The sequence below is a fragment of the Alligator mississippiensis genome, chromosome 8 (genome assembly GCF_030867095.1).
Source record: "Alligator mississippiensis isolate rAllMis1 chromosome 8, rAllMis1, whole genome shotgun sequence".
In the NCBI taxonomy this organism is placed as follows: domain Eukaryota; kingdom Metazoa; phylum Chordata; order Crocodylia; family Alligatoridae; genus Alligator; species Alligator mississippiensis.
In genome coordinates this window covers 63896340-63917337 of record NC_081831.1, presented here as the reverse complement: position 1 = coordinate 63917337, position 20998 = coordinate 63896340, and the positions used below count along the sequence as shown (strand labels likewise).

At 48.3% G+C, this 20998-nt stretch overlaps 1 protein-coding gene across 9 annotated transcripts in view; it reads right to left on the bottom strand.

The window, feature by feature from the left end:
* ARHGEF9 (Cdc42 guanine nucleotide exchange factor 9) overlaps nucleotides 1-20998 on the bottom strand; it is a 351467-nt gene that overhangs the window by 289124 nt on the left and 41345 nt on the right. For 7 of the 9 annotated variants that reach the window (XM_019487851.2, XM_019487854.2, XM_059732786.1 and 4 more), the window contains 2 exons: nucleotides 15275-15446; nucleotides 7505-9543 (listed from right to left, as the gene is read on the bottom strand). In XM_019487851.2, the coding sequence (XP_019343396.1) occupies nucleotides 7505-9475 (1971 nt within the window). In that variant the 5' untranslated portion in view covers nucleotides 9476-9543; nucleotides 15275-15446. Of the gene's footprint in view, nucleotides 1-7504; nucleotides 9544-15274; nucleotides 15447-19302; nucleotides 19398-19502; nucleotides 19579-20998 lie in introns of all 9 variants that reach the window. The other 2 variants (XM_019487852.2, XM_019487853.2) reach the window with 2 other exon arrangements.

The window sequence follows — 20998 nt, the reverse complement described above, 5'->3', positions numbered from 1 at the left end:
ATTTTGCAGGTTTTGAGCTTACGTCTGCTCTACACTATTCTACAGCCGTGACACTGAGGCACTGCCTCTTCCCACCCAGCCACCACCTTAGGTTGCTGGAGTACCAAACTGCTGGGTATGGCTGGCACCAGAAGGCATTGCTTCTTCCACTAAAGCTAGTTTGAGGTGGGTAAGGTGAGTTTCTTTGCTGAAGATGGCAGCTTTCATAAGTTTGCAGGTCCTCAAAATGAGATCATAGGACACAGGAAAGTAGGGTTGGAAGGGATCCTGTGAGGTCATCTACTCCAGCCCTCTGCCCAAGACAGGATCACTCCTGACAAAAGCCATCCCACCTAAGTGTCTATCTAACCTGCCCTTGAAAACATCCAATGATTCCACAGTTTCTCTAGGTAGCTTGTTCCAATGCTTGACCACCCTCATAGCTGGAAAGGTCTTCCTAATCTCCAACCAAATTCCCCCGGCTCATCTTAAGGCCACTGCTGCTAGTCCTGTTCCCTACGGCCACAGAGAATACTTTATGTCCATTCCCACTGTAGTCGGCTGTTATCAAATCTCTACACCCTCCCCCCCTGCAGTCTCTCTTCTCCAGACTAAATAACCCTAGTTCTTCCTTATAAGTCTTGCTTCCTAGGCTTTAATCATTTTGTCACTCTCTAATGGACTCTTTCCAATTTGTCCACATGCTTCCTGAAGTGTGGAACCCACACAGCACTGCAGGTGAGGCCTCACCAGTGCTGAACAGGATGGATGAATAACTTATCTTGATTTGCAAGCAACACCCCTGTTAATACAACCAGGATGCTGTTGGCTTTTCTTGCAACAAGTACACACTTGGCTTACATTAAACTTGGCTAGGTTCAAAAAGCCTGAACCTGAATTGATTCACTCTTTGCAGATTAGTCTAACCTGGCTAGGCTAAATCAGTTTTGTAACCAGACAGACATCCCAGAAATGCAGACACATGCCTGCAATGGCTCAGGCTAGAAGCTAGGGGGCGTTAGAGCAGCCCTCCCTCCCCTCCCTTCTACAGGGCTGAGCTGAGGGGGACATGGCCAGGCACAGCCAGGATGCTCTGATTAGGGAGGGGTTCTGTCCCCCCCTCCCAGCAGCCTAGCAGGGAATGTTTATCACCCCTAACTCAGTGTTTATCAATTCATTAAGAAAACAAAGCCTCTCTCCATTAACTAATGGAGCTCTTCTTAAACAGCTCTTCCAAGGAAGAACATTAATCTACCTGTTGATGAACTCCAAAAAGCCTGTCTGCCTGTCTTCTCCCACAGCACGGACTTAGCCAGCATGTGGTATGCTAGCTAATGCTGAGGTGTCTGAGTAAGGCAGAGGGGAGGGGGGAATAATCCCTGCTTAGATGGGAAAAGCCAGGCAGATGCTCTGGGCCTGCACGTCTCTGCCGGAGCTCTGGCCAGGGAGCAGAGGGGAGGGGCCAGCTCTGCTGTGGAGCATTCTGGGATGCTGGGGGTGTCTGGTTTATGTTAAACCAGCAAGGGGTCTTGGACAGACTTGCATAAAGTGGTTTGACCCAAATCAGTTAAGTCTGATACTACATTCAATTAGGTTTATCTCAAACCGGTTTCAGCCATTTTTAAACTGGTTTATGTGCACTGAACATCTGTTCTGTTACAGGTTTAAAACAGTTTCTGATCACTTAAACTGGTGTATGTGTAATGTCTGCTCCTAACCCTTATGGTTCACTGTACCTGCTGCTCCTTCTCAGCAGTACTGCAGCCAAGCCATTCATTCCCCAGTCTGTATATGCGCACACAATTATTCCATCCCAAGTGCAGCGCTTGATCTTGTTGAATTTCATCTGGTTGATTGAGGACCATTTTTCCAGTCTATCCAGGTCATTCTGGATCCTAGCTCTACCCTACAAAGCATCAGCAACTCCACCCAACTTGGTGTCAACCACAAATTTGCTAAGTGTGCATCCAGTCCTATTATCCAAATAATTAACGAAGACATTCAGCAATACTAAAGCTAGAACAGACCCCTGGGAACTCCACTTGATATTGGCTCCCAACTAGACATTGAACTATTGATGACTACTTGTTGAACACAGTGATTTAACCAGTAGGACAGAGAATTTCAGGTTTGTCTGGAGCTTAAACAATTTATTTTCTGATTTTAAACATATGGCTAAATATTAGACCTGCATCCTGCAGTAGCTCAGACTGCTGTCTATAACTAACTTTCTCTCATCTACATTATGTTGGCACCCTCTCCCCTTTAAAAGCCTCAAATCCTTTCCATTTATACTGGCTGATGTGTCCCAGGCATACAGCAGTGTTTGGGGTCTGAAAGAAACTGGCCTGGTTTAGAAGTGAACAGGATAGGTAAAAAGTCTGAAACATGTTTTTCACTTTCCAAAAGCCATTGCTACAGGTGTGTATAGAGACCCTAACTAATATGAAGATCCCATTCTATTAGGCAGTGTCCATACATACACATAACAGGCAATTTCTCCATGGACCACTTACAGGCTACATAGACAAGACAAGCAAAACGGAAAGATGATGTTTGGAAGAATAATATACACTAGACAATACTGCAGATGAAAAGTAAAGTCAGGAAAGGAAATCATTTCTCCTTAATCCAGTCCAGTACCTGAACACACTAGACAAGTCTCAAGAAAGTGAAAGACTTTGTAGTGCTGTCTTGTCCCCCCAGATCTGAGAACTCAAATTTTCATTTGTTTGCCTTCATTGAGGTCCGGGGCCTTTGTGCATTTTTGGATGGTTAAATAAGTTGCTTTGTGGATATCTGCTCTGCGTAGTCCATCTTCAGAGAGGTCTGGAAGGTCCTTGGCAGGCTTCCCACAGTATTTTTCACTTCCTGTCTTTACAGTAGCAGGACTGAAGTTGGATCCTACCAACCCTCCCCTCCCTACCCCCCCAAATAAACATGCTGCCCAAATGTTTCATCATGCATCTAGCCCCTTCTTTAAAGGAACTGACACCATTGAAGTAGTAACGAACACAATTTTATGTACCAAGAAGAGTGAAGAGTGGGTGCTGACAGAACAGAGTCCTCTCCTAATGCGATGTTGCAGCTTAACCATTTCCATTGCACGTTTATTTTGGGAAAGGACATTTCCAATTGCCACTCCCTGGCAGGAGAGACAAGCAGTCGGAATCCCCGATGCAAAAGAGTATTTTACATAGGAACGTTAGATGGGTTGTGTACACCCTTCAGGTTCAGCACACACTGCCACTGCCTTCCAGCCTCTTCCTCCTTTGGCCCGATTGTCAATTGCTCTGGCCTCTGTTCTGCTCCTGCTAGCACACTGGATAACTATAATTACTTCCAGCCCTCAGCAGCTGCCTATCTAGGTTTGAAAACCTGATTGCAAAGTAACATAGGCCAAGTATTTTCCCTTTCACCCCTGATATTCTTTCAACAAAATGTGAGGCCCAGACAAGCCCCAGTCCGGAAGACACACAAGTCAATAGGTTGTTACTATTATCAGCAGAGCAGCAGATGCTACAGGAATTCCAGAGGGAGCTTCCTGTCCAATTATCTCTGGTGCCATGTTTGATTAAGTTTGTTGGTAATATTTGTAAGCTACAGGAGGTCAACCTCGATCAGAGGACTTGCTGTGTATCCTGTTCAGGCAGCTGACCTGGGAAATCATTTAGATTTCACTATAAGAGCCCTGTGATTAGACATTTAGCCATGGCAAACAGCTAGCTCTGCATTTTAAGAGATGAAGCCATTCTAGAAATGTAATGCCAATTTTTCATCTTTGCTTTCCCCAGAAAAAAAAATATTCTGGTCACCTGGTGGATAATGTTAACTTCCTTGCTCTACTCCAGCATATTTCCCCATCAGAACATTCTTTGCCAAGCCACTGCCCTCATTTCACTCATGGGACATAAGAAGTGAGTTATTAAACAATGGATTGCTCTCTATTGTTGGATTACCCAATGCATCCCATTTTAAGTGTCTGTAATAAGACATCAAGCCAGCCTTAATTCCATGTATTGTATAGGAATGTATACACTGACAGCATTAAAGAATTAATACAGGAACAAATATCCAGGCCATACCCATTTCAGCCTGGGCTCACAAATCCAGAGGTTTCTGCCTCATTATTGCAAATCTGCCATCCATTACTAATGCTCCCCTTTCTGGCTGAGAGTATCACAACTCCCTTTTCCACAGACTAAACACACCATCTCCACAATCTATGGTCTCTACAAACCCCGCAAAAGAGAAAGTTGAATTGGCCAGAGTTCCCAACCTGGCATCTCAAAAAATGTCATCCTTCCTGCCTCAGGTTGACTAGTATTGGCCTTGTAAAGTGGTTAACTCAGTCCAGTTCCTAGACTGCAATGCTTTATAGAAAACTGAACAAAGAAGCTAGTGACTGAATGGATCACATGCATTGGTCATCCTTCTCAACTTTAAAGCTGACCGCTCAAGGAAAGGTTGAGGGACATCATCATGTAACAATGCTCACACCACTGCTCTTGCCCATCTCTATAATAAATAGGAAGATACATAGGAACTCAAATGTTTCTAAATATCCTGGGTTGGTTTTTTCGGTTTTTTTAAATGAGTTAGAAAACATTTTTAAACCTGCCCTATCAAGAGTCAGGTTAGAGCCAGGACTTTCAAAAGGGGGTTAAATGATTCATGTACTCAACACACACTAGCTTTCAGCTGGAGGTAGACACCTCTCAGACTATAATCTCTTAGAGACAGAGTCCACCCTTTTGCTCTGTGCTTCTACAATAGCACAGTGAGGTTCTGACTCACAGCTGAAATACTTAAGTGCTATGGTAATAAAGCACTGTATGATAAAAAAGAGCAGAAGCTCTCTTAGGTCCTCAGGAAATGCCAAGAGTTAAGGTGAAAAGTAAGGTCCTGAATACAATTTATCCACTGACATCCACTTAATAGCTTAAGCAACCTTCATTTTGAATGAAAAGAAGTAAACAATACTTTATTGAAAATAATACAAGCTTTTCTCTATGTTGGAGTAATGTTGATGTGATGTTGTTACCATGATGGTCCACAAGCTTTGTTCCATCTGCTACTTAGCTCTGTTTCTCTCACAGAGACCTGAGGATGGGTACTATGAAAGCTTACCTGTGTCTATCCCAACCATGCAGTTGACCCAATAAAAGACATTACCCTGCGACAGAGAGCCTGGGGGGTCTCTGTTCCTTTAAGAAAGAAGCGGCCCAGAGAGGGAGTGCTGCAAGCCAGGCAGGATGCAGCAGCTGCAGAGCGCCATAGCAATCAGGTAATGAAGCCAATTAGCAGGCACCTGCAGGCTGCCCAGGGTAGCCTCTTGACCGGAAAGGGGCAGGACCCTGGGTTTAGGCATATGAGCCCAGGGCCTGAGCTATCAAGTTAGTCCAGCCCTGCAAACCACAGGGGTAGGAGCTCTTCCCCGAGAGAGCTACCAGGGGATGCTAGACAGACTGCTCTGCTGCCTGCAGATCCCCAGTGAGGCTCAGGGAGCTCACACGGAGCCCAGAGCCAGGAGCTATGCCAGCATGAGAGATGAGGGAAGGTTTCCCAATTAAAGGGGCAGAGGACTGCTTCTCCTTCTGTGTTAATGGTGGTGGGCCCAGAGGGGACTGTTTATATTACAGCCTGGGGGCTTATTGTTTGAGTTGCAGTTTAGCACTGGCAGTTTGGGTTGTGACTAAGGCAGGGGTGGGCAAAATGGCGTATCTGGCCAGTGGCCAGACTCCATTTCCCAGCAGTCCCTGCCTATGTGGCTGGGGCCAGTTGTTATGGAGACCCCAGTAGCAGCCACACTGTGATAGTGTGAGGCCGGGGTTTCCATGGAGACCGGCCCCAGCAGCATTGGCAGGGCATGCAGCAGGGTACAGAGCTGCTCCACAGCTGGGCTGGGATCTCGTAGCAGTGACAGCATGGTCCAGAGCCAGGGGAGAGCCATGATCTGCAGGCTTCACATCCCGGGCAGGGACGTGCAGGCAGCTGATCACGGCTCTGCCCCAGCTTCTTGCAGCTCAAGGCTCTGCCCTAGCTCTGGATCACACTGTCACCGCCTCAAGTTTCCAGCCCGGCTCTGGAGCAGCTCCCTGCCCTGCCACACATCCTACCAGCAGAGGCAGCACTAGGAGGTTGGGGCAGTGAGGCTATAGCCACCCCAAAATTCCCCATAACCCCCTGTAGCCACCCCTCCCAGAGGTCTCACTGCTGCCCACCCTGTACAGGTGGCAGCAGCTGAGCCCTCCCCACTCCCGCTTGCAGCATAGCCTCCCCTTAATCCCCTCATCGGGAAGATGCTGGCCCCATTACTGCCTGTCAGTGCTGCTGGGGCTGGTCTCTATGGAAACCCCAGCTCCACATTATCACAGCATGGCTGCTGCTGGGGTCTCCATGGAAACCAGCCCTAGCCACATGGCCAGGGGCTGCTAGGAAACAGAGTCTACTGCTGATTGGATCTGGCTGATGGGCCAGACTTTGCTGGCCCCTTCTGTAAGGGATGATATACAGAGGTCCACCCCTAGTGCCCAAGGGGCATGCATTCACCTTGAGCCCTGCCAGGGGCAAGCTCAAGGTCCGAGCAAGAGTTCAGCCTGCAGCGGGGAACAGCATGGGGCCACAGAGCCAGACAGAGGTAAGAGGCCCAGCACATGAGAGGGCTAGACCAGAGCCAGTGCCTCAAACCCCGGTCCAATTCAGTTGACCCAGGCTAGAAGGCCTAGCTAGAGGAAAGGGGTGGCAGCTGAGGGGACTGAAGTCTCAACAGGAGACAGTGATGATCTAGCAACACCTGCAAGGCTTGGGGCATAGTGTGGGGGTGGAATGGAGCCATGTAATTAGCCCTTAAGGCTATAGGTGCCCTGCAGTGGCACGGTTAAGAGAGGCTCAGCGAGGAACCTGGAAGTAGTGAGGCCCAGCAAGGGGCCCAGGAGTAGTGTAGCTGCGGCCAGTAAGGTGCCAGGGAACCCCAGTGGGGATACAGCTGGACTGGGGCCCATGCTAAAGCCTGTGGGCAGCCTCTCTTTTAATCTATTTATTATATCAAGGCATGGCAGGCATGACAGAACGGAAGGCACCCTAGAGGCAGAAGGAGGCACATTTGTGGAGCCACCAGGGGGCATCACAGTTGCCTCAGGACTCTGACGTGCTACACACCCACAAGAATTCTTGGTTTTTTCTGCATTGGAGCTGCTTTTGCTGCAGCTGCTCTTTCCTTGGGCACATGTTTGTTAGCGATGTGGCCAAACGGTTTTTAAGACAACAGCTTTCAGGATTTGTATTCATAGCTCAGATAAAACATAAGCCAACTGCTTCCTTTAAAGCCTTCTGAGTGGCTTTAAAAGATGCAAACTATTGCCATTATCCATGTATGATGCAATGGTCTAATTCACCTGAAAGCCCAAATGAGCTACATCAAAACCAATTTTAGCTGCAAACCTTCTAGCCCAAAGGAAGAACTGTGTAATTATAATTGTATAACATCTTATTGCTGCAGCATTATGGTAGAAATTGGTCATACCTTTCCATTATTGAGTTCACCAAAGGAGACAATTGTACAAAGGTTCAGTTTGAGCTGATGGCACGTTTCATTGCACTCAAAGTGGTCCACTCTGTCTGGTCCCTCAATGGAATTTTGCTCTCCAGCTGAAACTGTTTCATGCTTTCTGGTAGGGGTGTCCTCTGGTTCTACCACTTGCTCATTGCCTTTTCCATATTTTAAAAGAGTAGATGTCGAGAGATCCCACATAGCACTGCCCAGGTCTTGAGCACCCAGATTACTCTTGGAAAGATCCTGCACATCATCTGGAACACTACTTGGCTCATAGACATCCTCATCACTGATCAGCCCCAAGGCAACTTCATTATCACTTGGCACTAGAGAATCATCATGATCACTTGGCTCCCAGGCATCCTCTGAAGCACTGCTTAATTCCTGGGCATCCAGGACAGTTTCAGACAAGTCTTTCAAGCATACCTCAATATTTCCCAAATCCTGGGTGTCTATGTTTTTATGGCAAAGATCTTGAACATCTGCTGGAGGGCTGCCCAGGTCCTTAGCATCTAATTTAGCCAGAGGCATAGATGGGCCTTGCATGTTGAGTGAGGTACAACAGTCATCCATAAGTTCAGGCAAGGGGGAGGTAGGTGGAACTGGCCCAAGGTGAGAGAGGGATATTTCAGTAAAACTATTATTCTGACTGCCTGGAGCAGAGCAGCTAACGTCTTGGAATACTTCTGCATTTACATCCAACTGGGGTAGCTTTTTCTGTGTTGAACTTTCAGAATTATGATGATCCCAGACCTCAGCGTCCGCAGACCATAAAGGTATTCCTGTTGAAGAGAATTCCCTGGCATTTTCATTCTCAAAAACCAAAGACTCTTTGTGGGAGGAGGCGTCCTGCCTCTGGCTTCTGAAATTTGACTGAGATCCTTTCTCCTCCTGGGAAAATGGCCTTGAAGAGGCTCGCCACTTTCTAGCAGCATCAGCCATGCTGTTAAAGAACTTTAGGACGCCACCAAAATGACCCGCTTTCATTGAATTGTTTGATTTTTTAGGCTGGCTAAGATTCTGCTCACATCTCATATCAAAGTCAAAATGAGAAGCAGAATTATCAGTTATATTTTCTAAGTTCTGGAAATTGGTTTCAACCCTTTGATCTAGTAGCTTTGAATTATCTCTGCTAGTTAATGAAATTCCTTTCAGATAGTTCCAGACATCAGAGCTTTTTCCTTTTCTGCTTTCCTGTGGGAGCATAAGACACCTCTTTTGATTGTCCCCTTCTGTAATCACAGAACTCTTAAAGTTTTCAAAATTCAGAGACTCGCTCCTTCTAGACCTCATCTTATGGCAGTTATTGTCATTATCTTCACCGTGTATTCTGACATTGATATCCCTGAGCCATTTATTTTCATTGGCATTGATTTCTGGAATGCTGATGTTTAACTCTACGTCTTCAAAAGAAGAATCCAAATCCTCAATGTACCCTGCATATGAATGACGGAAAGGCCTCTGACTGTCAGACAGTTTCTTAGTCCTGTAGATTGCTCTTTGCCCATTGTCTAGTTGGTCCTCTTCAGGAATGCAGGCAACCTTTGCTCTGGATGCTCTCAAATCCACATTCTTAGACATACTGGAAGATCTCAGTTTTTTAAAGGACCTAACCCTCTCCATAAAAGACAGCTTGTGTTTTTCCTCTAAAGTCTCTGAGGTATCTCCTAACAAGATCATGGACTGAGGCCTTTTGTTATGCATGGAGGAACCTTTTTTTCGACTAACAAAATTCCATATCCGGCTGCCCTTGGTTTTCTTTTTATACCTGGCTGCCTCTTCCTTTTCATTTTGGTTGCTGCCACTAAAGTTGCATGGCTCAATATCACAAATCTTTAATACTTCAGTGCTCCTCTCTGGATTTGCTTGAAAAACCTTTTTCATGTATCCATTGGACACCAGCTGAGGGTGAGAATGCCGGCAGCCCTCTACAATTTCCATAGTTCCAATTAGAAAGATGGTGTTGACTGTCACAGCACCATTGTCTTCAGATGAGTTTCTTCATGGGGCTTAAGGAAAGAGAATAAAAGAATACAATTAGCAACACTAATGCATTTTTAAAAATACATTTCTAAAAGCATCTGTGGCAAATCCTAGTTCTACTGACGTCAATAGAGATTTTCTCATTGATTTCAACAAGGTTGTTTTTGCCACAAACATGTACAAAATTTAAAGAAGCTTAAACATTGATTGAATTGACTGAAAATGGGCTTCTATACATTAATAGAAGCCATCACAAAAAAGATATTTAGCTTAATATGCATCACTTCCTTATCTGGTGGTTCAACCTGACACCAGAGATGCAAGAATGCATATGTGGGGGCAGAGGGGTGGATTGAAATTTCGGAAAAATTCTCCTTAAGGGCATATCCCTTATAGAATCATCATTGAGAAGTAAGGCTGGAAGGGATCTCCATAAGTCACCTAGTCCAACACCCTCCCTGAGGCAGGATCATCCCTATCTAAATCATCCTATATAAATCCATAATTTAACCTCTTAGTAAAACTACACAGTCAGCCATGACACAAACACAAGGCATAACACCCTAACCTGCCACAGGTAATGCCAGCAGACCATGACAGCCAATGTCCTGCTTCTATAAAGGCCGTTGATATATGCTTAAGAAATCGCAAGTAGAGAGCCATGCCCCCCACTAAGGATGGCAAAACCCCCCCACAATCCATACCAATCTGATCATGGGGTAAAATTCCTTCCAGCCCCCAACTATGGAGATGGGTCTGACCCTAAGAGGAGGGGCAAGACCCTCTATAGACAGGAACCTCCAGCTTTAAGATCCAACACGAGCATTGGCACACCTCAGCCCAAATCACTAGTTTGGCTGCAGTCAACACCCAGTACCTCTGAGGAATACTTAAAAAAAAAAAACCCGGGGGCGGGGGCATTGAATTATATCCTTGCTGGACCTTATTTGTCAAGAAGCAACAGGGTATTGCCCATGAAGAAATCAAAATCTCTCCTGGACAGCGTTCCAAGAAACTCTGCATTGTTCCCTTACCTGGTAGAATACCAATAACTGATGGTATGCCTAATTCACCTCTAGATCTTAATACCACAGTGTATGAGCAGCATCAGGGACTTAGCTTACAAAGGAGCGTGCCAAATGCAGACTCCATAGCCACCACTGTAATGCATCCCACTGTACATAGGTTTATTTGAACTGAGATCAAAACACCAACATCCATGGTGGGAACACAGCACAGAAAGAAATCAGTGTCAGCAGCTCAGGTCACCTTCTGGGCATATGGTAGAATCTTTTTCATACACAGAGTGTGTGTCTACATGTGCATATTTACTGTGCAGTAACATAAATTACTGCGCAGTACAGATGCGTGTCCACACGTGTGTGCCCTCACTGCACAGCGACTATGGCAATTTACGCCAACTTGGGCTTAATTTCAATACCTGCATGACGCAGGTATCAAATTTATGCCCAATTAGTTACTGTGCAGTAACACACGTGTAGACGCCTTGCTGCACAGTAATGTGGGAGCTTCCTGGCTGATCTGCCCAGCAACTAAGGAGCCAGCCAGAGCCCAGCCCCAGGGGTCCTGCCTGGCCCCCTCTCCTGCTGCTGGGGTGGGCTGTTCTCTGGCAGTCCCTAGCTGCAGGGTATAAGAGCCTGCAGCCATTATATGCCTTGGGGCACACATTCTAGGTTGCCAGCAAGAGCTGCTTGTGGCTGCAGCACCCCAGCAGACCCCCGTGTGCCCCCCTGGACATCCTGCAGGCTGCATTTGCTGGGTCTGTCTCTCTCCAGAGCTGCTGCTGGGCCACAGGCGAGTGCTGCAAAGGGCTGCAGTTTGCCGCACCCCTTGCCCAGCCCTGTGCTGCTGGCTGTGCCACCAGGGCCAGCATGTGCTCCCCACTGCTGCTCACCCTCCACCTCTCTCTCTCTTTGCAAGACTGTGGTGAAGTGCCTTGGCCGCAACTCCCTAGCCATGCCCCTGTCAGGGGTGCTGCTCCCAGCCTTCCAGGGCCAGCATCACAGGGCCAACTGTGCAGGAGCCCAGTCAGCTGACATAGGGCTGGACATCCTCCTTCTCTCCCATGTCCAGCCCCAGCCCTGTTCACATGCACCTATCTGTCTGAAGCCACGGGGGCATGGACTGGACCTGGAAGGAGGTGCACTGTGGGGCAAGGAGGATGTCCTGAGGCAGTTCACCCACAGCAGATGCTCGACCACCCACAGTTATGAGGCCCTGGTGGCTGGGATGCATGTACATGGCTGCTCCTGGTTGGTGCAGCAGTGCCATGTGAAAGCCAAAGACCTGTGGATGGCTGTGACTGGCCACAATCATCAGTCTGGTGGGGACCCCAGGACGATACCCTTCATGAAGCAGCTGACCTGCATTCTGGTGCCCTGGGAGCCTGTGCCTGCACCCTGGCACCTCCAGTGACATGTCACCAGCAGAGGGGACCATGGACCTTCAGTGCCCTGCCCTGAACTCCTTCCTGGCTTCTGCACCCACTGGCAGCCTGGGGAGCCCTGGCCAGTAGCTGCCTCGGCCTCAGCCGTGCCCTGCAGCCACCCACGAGAAGTGGCCAGCCACACCACCGCTGGCTGCCAGCAGCACCAGCTCCTCCCCAGGGGGACCCCTGGCTGGCCGCTGGCCCCCAGCCACCGGAAGCCACAGAGACCAGGCATAGCCAGATCCTGCCTGGCACAGGAAGCCCTGCACTGACCTGCCAGTCTCGCTGACCCCAGACCCATGGTAAGTCCCACACTGGGGGGCAGGGAAGGCCCTCCCAGACCCAGTCCCCAACTCCACCACTGCCCCTGCACCTGTCCCCAGCCCCTCCTCCTTGCCCAGCCTGCCAGCAGTACCCTGGCCCCAGGTTCCTCCTCACAGCATGCAGAGAGGCAGGACACAGGTCAGAACTTTATTAAGCAGCCTGAGTCCCCACAGCTGAGTGGGCACGGGCCTCTCTCATGCCAAGGAAGGCAGCAAACTCCTCCTTGGCAGCCGGGGGTAGGAATGTGTAGCACTGCAACAGATAGCCATCCAGGCAGCAACGGGGGTTACAGAGCAGGCTGGACTTGCCCCACACACTGCCGTAGCTCAGGGTCCTGATCCAGGAGTGCAGGTGTGCCTGAGGCATCAGCGGGATCAGCAGAAGCAGGCGTAGTGGCCCAGGCAGCCTTCTGCCTACACAAACAGCCCACTGTGCACCGCTTGCAGCACATGCATCAGGGGCACACTCAGGGCACAGTGGCAGTGTGGTGGGGGGCCAACAGCCTGTCCTGGGCTCCCCTGAGAAGTGGGCAGGGGAGGCAGGTGGTCTGCAGCCAGCCTCCAGGGAACAAGGTGGGGCAGGGGCTCAGGCAGCACCAACCTGAGCCCAGGCCTGCCCGATCAGCTTACCATGGTCTCTGGGCACCCACACATGGCTCACCTCCAATGTGAGGCCAGACTGTGCAGGGCCCCTGCAGCAGATCTTCTCTTCTCTCAAATGTTGCAAATGCTCACAAAAGCCTTCTGTCTCTTGCCTTTGCAGGGCCAACATCTGCATGGGGGGAAGAGGCCACAGGCGCCTGCAGTACCACTGCCATCTGCTGCTGGAGCCACCCGGAGGCACCAGCAGTACAGCCAGGATCAGACCCGCCCGCTCCAGCAGCTGATGGTTACAGTGGAGGTCTGGGTGTCAGACCAGCAGGTGGAGGACCTCACCCAGGAGGAGGTGCAGCTATGGGTATGCCATGCCCACTGAGCCGAGCTGGTGGCTCTAGAGTGGCAGCATGTAGAGCTGGTGGTGCAGCACCTCACCACCCAGAGGAAGCTGTACCATGCCCCCCCAGACCTGCCCCCCACCCTGGCCTCACAGGGCCCCTGGGAGCACCCACCACCCCACAGCAGGCCCTTGATAGCACCCTGGAGCAGGTCCTGCAGCACCTGCTGGCCATAGGCATCCTCCGGCTTCACCACAGCCCCCAGACCCATGGGGGAACTGTCTGCAGCTGGAGTGGTGGCTGCCTGTCGCTGGCCTCTCCACCCTGGGTGGCCCCACTTTTCAGCCCCTTGCAGGTGGACTAAGGGATGGGGCCAGACACCTGATGCATCTTTCAAGCTTAGGGAATGGGATTTTTGTGTGTGTGTGTGGGGGATCATGATGGAGGAGCACTGCATTGGGGTGGGGGGGAGGGCTGTGTTTGTTGAGGGGGAGGGAGGAGGGGTTTTGTTTTATTAATAAAGTTTGCGTGGTTTCTCCTAGATCTGTGTCCTGGAGTGGTGCTGGGGATGGGCATGGAGTTGGGGGGGGGGGGTGGATGGCAGGGCAGGCAGGCTGGCCTGGGGAGTGCAGGAGGAAGAGGTCTGCCAGAGCCTCCTGCAGTCAGTGCCTTGGGCCCAGCTGGCGGGTGCGTGGCTGTCCTAGGGCCTGGGCAGGGGGCCTGGTGGGGCCAGCATGGCCAGCACCATGGCCAGCAGCAGCACAGGGTTCTGGTCATTGCTGACAGTGGCCAGGCTGGAGCAGTGGGACAATGAGCGCTTCTGGCAGGGGCTGGAGCAGCTGTGGTGCAAGGAGGGAGCTGCAGTGTGCTGCTCCTATGCTGGGCACACAGCTCCAGGGAAGGGGTGGGGGCTGGGATCAGAGGGCAGGGGTGTGATTTTAAGATGGCTGCCAACTGCTGGCAGCTACCTCTGGGCTCAGCATGGCTGCCAAGTGCTATCAGCCATGTGACAGAGGCTAGAGCTCCCCCCAGGGACCACAGGGGCACATGGCAGGCTGCTCTGACTTGGGACTAAATCTAGTCCCAAGTCACCTGCACGTGTAGATGCCAGCCTATTCCTGCTAGAAGTAAATTTAAGGTGACATAAATGCACATGTAAATGGGCCCAGAGTGAGGCTACATTCTAACTCTCCTTTCACAGCTGCACCCCTTTGGCTGGTCATCCCAGTTCAGCCACACCAAACAAACCAGGACTCCTTGCTAAAGCAATGATCCTGATGTTCCTTACATGGGGTATCAGCTGCTCAAATCATTTATCACAAATTATTGCCAGTGACTGTAATCATTAGGGAAAGAAGAATGTAACCAAATGGATTTTTTAGCTGGAAAGGGAGTGTTTTTAAAATTTAAAGTTACAAGACCACTGTGTATAGTATGATGAAAGGCAAATTCAAAAAAGGCCACTACTTTTTCGTCAAGGTTTTGTTTGACTGGATTCCGTTTGAGGAAAACAAGAGTGAAAGGGAACATGATTAGGCACAAACACTTGAGGGATGCTTATAAAGAAAACAAGGAACCAATTCTCATTTTTCCGCCATGGGAAAACAAGTAGTAGCAAAGCCAGATCCTGAGTGGCAGCTAATGAGCTCTCAGAAAAACAGGGTACAAACCACCTCTACAGAGCCAGCTCTAAGTGTAGTGAGGCCACTGTGTCCGCTTCAGAGATGTATTACTTTTGAAGACCAGTGTTGAGATCGTGCCCCCTTGCGTTCCCTCCCACCACACGTTTGCCTGACCCTCGGAACAGCATGCAATTTAGTTGCTTCTGTGCCAAGGATGGGGATTTAAGAAGACAGTCTATTTTAAGGATAAATGGGTGGATCAGAGATTTGATAATATGGAACCTCTTGCCTTCAAATTACCAATTTCAATCCCTGCCAAGTTGCTGCTGTTGCTGGTGCAAAGCACCCTGCACAAGATGAGTTTGATAATCTCTATTTTGCTCCCAGTGGCCCCTTCCCCACCCACCACCACATGCACAAAAAGGCACCTTTGTTTCCCTGAAGGAAGCCAAGACTTGAATTGAAATCCATGATCCAGCTAACTGAAATTCAGTTATGGTGCCATGCTGCTCCCCAGGTGACAGCGGTTTTGGGAACAGAGGTCTTCAGTATGCCAGTCTGGTCAGTCTCACAGGCTCTCCATTGACTCACACGGACTCACTGGAAAAACAGAAGCAGGATCTATTAAAATACATTTTAAAACCTGAAAAGAAATTAAAGCTCCATTTGCAACCACATTTGTAATCACCCACACAACAGAAGCCACACAGCTCCTACAGCCACCCCACCACAGACTGGCATGGAAGCAGACCTGGGGGAGAGTTTAAAAGGTCAACAGGCCACTATCACAAATACTCCATGCAGGAAGCCAAGCTTATTTTTGTCCGTTTCTCACCAATTAGGCATGCAGGACTTTTTACATTCATCATATCTCTCCCTTTCCCATGCTGTGCATATTTGGCAGCTGCTGGCCTTTCTCCTTATGCACATGAAACTCAATCCTCCTCTAGAGAAGAGCCTGTGTGTTTGGCAGCCAGCTGCATGTGATTACTTAAGCACCTGGGCTTGTATGAACCACCTGTGTAAGAAGCATTCAGCTCTCCCAGGCTTTCAATCCAAGTGAAAAAATTGTATTTTTGCATAATCTGCATCCAAAGCTTCTAAAACAAAGAAAAAATTCAATGGTGGGTAGCAAATTAAAGTGTTGTGGTCTGTTCAATCTTTGCACAGTTCTCGCAAAATAAAACAAATGGGGAACTCTGCATTAAGGGCCTGACTTTGCTCCTTATTGGGTGCATCTACACATTCATTAATGTGTCTTAGATACTGCACATTTAGTTTAGTACTTCCTTAATAAAGTACTAATACGCAGTACCTAGAGCTACTGCACAGTAGTGCCAGCGCACGGTAATTTAGTGACACTTACTACTGTGCATTAGCCTAATAATACTGCACAGTAGGCTATTCGTATACTTTTTGCTATGACATGCTACTGAGCAGTGTCATTAGGCAAATACACAGTAAGTCTCTCAATAGATGCACCCACTGAAAACTACTGGCTAAACTTCACTTGATTTTAATGAAATCCAAACAAGGAAAATAATTCCAGGATTGCCCAGAGGCCACAAATGAGATGAGGAACCCATTGTGCTAAGCATGGTACAAACACAGGAGCAGATAATTCCCCATTGGGCCTACAGGTTGAACAGGCCAAAGAGAGCATAAGGGAAGTCACAGGCAAGTGAAGTCAGATGAGATGGACAGCGACAAACACCACAGCTCCTTGCAAAACAGCCTTAGGTCCTTCAGAGATTCCCAGCCCCAAGAGGTTTGTGTTAATATTGCTTTCTAAGGGCCCAGCCTGCAGGGATAGGAATTCTCCTCGGGAGAAGCCGTAACAAGCAATTTCTGCTCCCTGGGGTGCACCGGTGGCTAAGCTAGCAGTTGCTGCTGCCACTGCCATTCTTGTGCTCATCCTGATGTTGCATCAGGGACTGATGTCCTGTTTGCCCACCCCTAGTTACACTACTGCTCCTCAGTGCTGGGCAGTTATAAATTGTCTCCAACCCCTTGACAATCCCTTCACGAGGTAAGGGCACTTAAATAGGGTCAACTACCAAGCTTCAGAACTTGCAGGTGATATGGGCTCAGGTTGCTTTGCTTAAGCTCAAAGATGGCTAGCACCCATCTCACCAAAAGGAACTCCAAAGAGGCCTCTGTACTTGCTGTGAATTTAGAGCATAATTTGTCCTTAAATATTTTGGATATATCTGAACAAAGCCAAAACTGTGAAGACAAGTTCCTATCAAAGGATAAAGCAATAAGCAAGCATTTACTCATTGCTAAGTACTTGATGTAATCTTGCTAATGAAGCCAAGTTTTAATACTACCCAAAGGAGTTCAGCTAAGTGACATGATGTCAACCAAGCCCTTGTAAATAGTATTGACTGGGACAATCTGTGACTGACATCATTTCATCTAACTGTGGATAAACTCTGGTCTTACGATGACTTATACACAGATCTGATGGCATGATGTTGAACTGTATATGACCCAGAATGCAAAACTGCAGTCAATATAGGGTTGATTAACACAACCACTCAAGATAATACACTACTTTCATGCAACCTTCTAGTTAAGAACACCCTAGTGCAAGAGTCCTCTCGCCACAGTGTGAATTATTATAAAACCTGCCCCCTCACAGCTTATATTACTCCCCGAAGTGTTGTTCATATGTGGCGGACTTACTGATACAGCCCGGCCTACCCGGGCTCGGAGGAGCTTCGTTACAATTGGTGGAGCATGTCTGCCAATCAGGTAATTGCTGAGACGGGCTAGCCCCGCCCCTGCCCGGAGTGGGGGAGGAGGGGACCTGATTGAAGCCTGCATCTTGCAGGTCTGACAGCACTCTGGGGGCGGAGCCTCCAGAGAGTATAAGAAGAGCAGCATGCCCAGCACATGTGCTGAGGGACGGAAAAGAGAGCGGAGCTAAGAAGAGCAGGGGAAGAGCAGCACAGTAGGTGACTGCTGTTGCCCTGAAGAGCCCTCAAAGACACTTCTTGCCATACAGGAACAGAGAATGGCTTCAGCCGCATGACCCTGGGAGCTGTGCGGCAACTCAGGTCTCCAGCCACTCAGTGCGCAGAGCCTCAGACCCTGGGAGCTGCATGAGGCAGCTCAGGTCTGCAACCCCCAGCATGAGCCCAGGAACCTGGAGCCAACAGGGCAGAGCGGCACGGTCTGGCAGGACCCCGACCCTGGCTGTTGCTTTAGGTGGCTCAGTCCCCAGTTTCCTGGCATGCGGCCAGGACTCACGCACACACTCTGTGTGCAGCTGGTCCCAGGCAGGGACCTGGGCCTTGGAGCCGCAGAAGGCAGCCTGAGCCCCCAGCCATGAGCAGCGGGCAGAGCCCTCAGTGTCCGAAGTGGGGCACAGGGCTGTGAGGGGATCGAAGGCCCTGCAGGAGCCAGAAACCTGCATCTGCATCAGCTGAAAGAAACCCTGGCTGGGGTGACAGGGACCCCACATCGCCCATTGGAGCTGTAAGTTATCAGGGGAAGCCCTTGGAAGGGGGTCTAGCAGAGGGCCTTGTGGGGAAAGTGTCCCTGGCAAGCCCATGAGGGGCTGAGAGGTACTGGGGCCCTTTCCTTCTCCCCTCCTGGAGCTGTGCCAAGGCCCCTAGCATCAAAGGGGAGTCTCCAGTACTCACAGTGATGTTGATACCCTGAAGGGTGTGCAGGTGCCTCATATTTTGTAGGTAGCACCTTATATTTTGTGATTTCTAACGTGAACGTGTGTACGCTTACCTATGCTTACCTGTTTCAGATCAGTTACTAACCTGTGCTGGGTTTGAGCCCATTGGTTGTGGTATAATTTCCTAGTCATCAATTATAGAATATAGCATTATATGTAAACTATATATTGTATGTATTTATTCATATCACGTGTTGGGTTATATGTATATTAACAATCCTGTATATAGTTAAGCTATTTGTGTCCTGGCCTGACTCTATAGAGAACAGAGGGAACAGGCCTATATTACAGATCCCTCTCACAGCACTCCTGTCTGGCCACTCGTCTCTTCTCTTTGGAGAGGGGAGCACATACTTGTGTGCACCCAGGTTACACATAAAAGAGCAAACCCCTCAACTGGGTTGCCATCATGGCATAGCCTACCTCATGATTCTCATTTTGCCAGCCTGAACCACATCCTACAGAAATAACCAAAGGGCACCTGCCCTTATTTCTAATCAGCACATATTCCTGGGGTGGCTACAGCGATTTCTTAAAACAAGTCATATTTAATATATAGATTTTTGCTTTTGTTATAGTGTGATTTATGAAGTGGAAACAAGAAGCACAAATACCAACCAGGGCTCAATTCACTGCCCAATTAAGTCAGCACAAAGATCACACAGACTTAAGGGGTCCTGGATCCAGCCCAAGTTACAAACCAGCTCTCCTCAGGTATTTGACATGCCCCACAATCCCAGTGCTCAGGAACTATTGCCCTACCTTGCTGTAAACTTACACCCTTCAGAGCTAGCCAAGCTCACTGTCTATTTTTCCAGCCTCCACAAAATCAGGGTACTCCGGGATCCTGAGGAAGCCTAGAAGGAGAGCAATTGTTGAAAAAGCTCTGATTTAAAAGATGTATTGGCCCAGGCTGGGTTGGATTCCCTCAAGAGATTCCAGGGATAAAGAAGAAAACTCACTTAACATTTGGTGGCTTGGAATGACTCCAAGGCTGGCAGATAACAGTTTCAGAACAATATTTTGCTGTAACAGCTCCTAGGCAAGAAGCAAAAAGTATTTTTATTAAAGATGTGATGCTGTAAAACTGCCCTGTGGCTTGAGAGGGGGGGCAGGGGGAAACCCAAAATGATAACATGTTTAACATGTAGAGCTTCCATCTAAAATGGAAATCTGCAGAAACTTTTCATGTTTTCGTATTGTGAAAGATTTTCAAAGCTACCGAAACATTAACACTTCACCTGAATTGTAGCCCCACTGCGTGGAAGAAGATACCAAAGTAAAAGGTAAGGCAAACTTTAAGGAAAAATTCTCTTCAGTGGGTGAGATTCACCAGGGCCAGCACAAAGCCTGTAAAACAGGGCTTAAGAAGTACGCACGCGTCATGCTGGTCCTCTCTGAAGGAAAGAGTTTCATCTAATGAAATCACCTTCACAAAAAAAAAAAAAGAGACTGCCAAGGGAAGTGTCCAAGAAACCGGCAAAACAAGCAGCAGAGTCCACTTTGGTTAAGATATTAATGGTGGCATTGCACAGAAGTCTTGCAAAATGCCCAGACCAGACTGGATACCCCGAGTAGCTATATACTGGCCTTCATACGGAGCTGGGGGATCTCATCGTCACCCAAACAGGAGAGTATCAGTACCTGGAAGGGAGACTCCCACAGAACATCCCAAATGTCAATAGGTGGCACTTTTTTTCTAACTTGGTACTGATGCAGTGTGACTCCGTGTTGTGAGGAAGGGTCAGTGTTCCAGGAAAAAAAGTAAATTCAAAGTCCTAATTGCTTGCAGTATTTAAAGATCTCTTAACAACTTTCACAAAAATAAGATAACAGCCCTGTTATTTTGTCTATATTGGTATGGCAATTATTATTTGGTATGGTAATACTTATTACCACATATATAAATTGGTATGGTAATAATTATTTTGGCTACATGCATATGGTAATTATTTTATGCCTACCTAAAATTCTCTTATGAGATTCAATAGGAAGCAACATTCCTTTTTAGTTTGTAAAATAGCATGGCGATGTGCTGTTAAATAGGCTTCTGTGTATCGCCCCAAGATGAATGCACGTCAGCAATAGTGAAGTGATTCCAGAGTGTGTATGTGTAAAGCTTGTAATATTTCCTAAGATCTTTGGGTTTTCAAACCACTGTATAAGTGCTTTTTCTTTTTTCTTTTTTTCAAACCATTCTAATCCTAAATGACCTGGTGGCCCACTTGAACATACCGTGTCCCATACACAGCTTTTGAATCATCTTTGTCTTCCAGTGGTGGACTTCCACACAGGCACAGGGAGGAGAACGTCACCTTCAGAGACCATATCTCTAGCAAAATTATTTAGCAGCTCCTAAGAACTGAGCTTGGGTTTTAAGAGCTGCCTCGTGACAGGATACATGTCTACTGCCCTCAACGAGGGTTTGCAGCCCCTGAACTAGAGCAGCTCTTTCAGT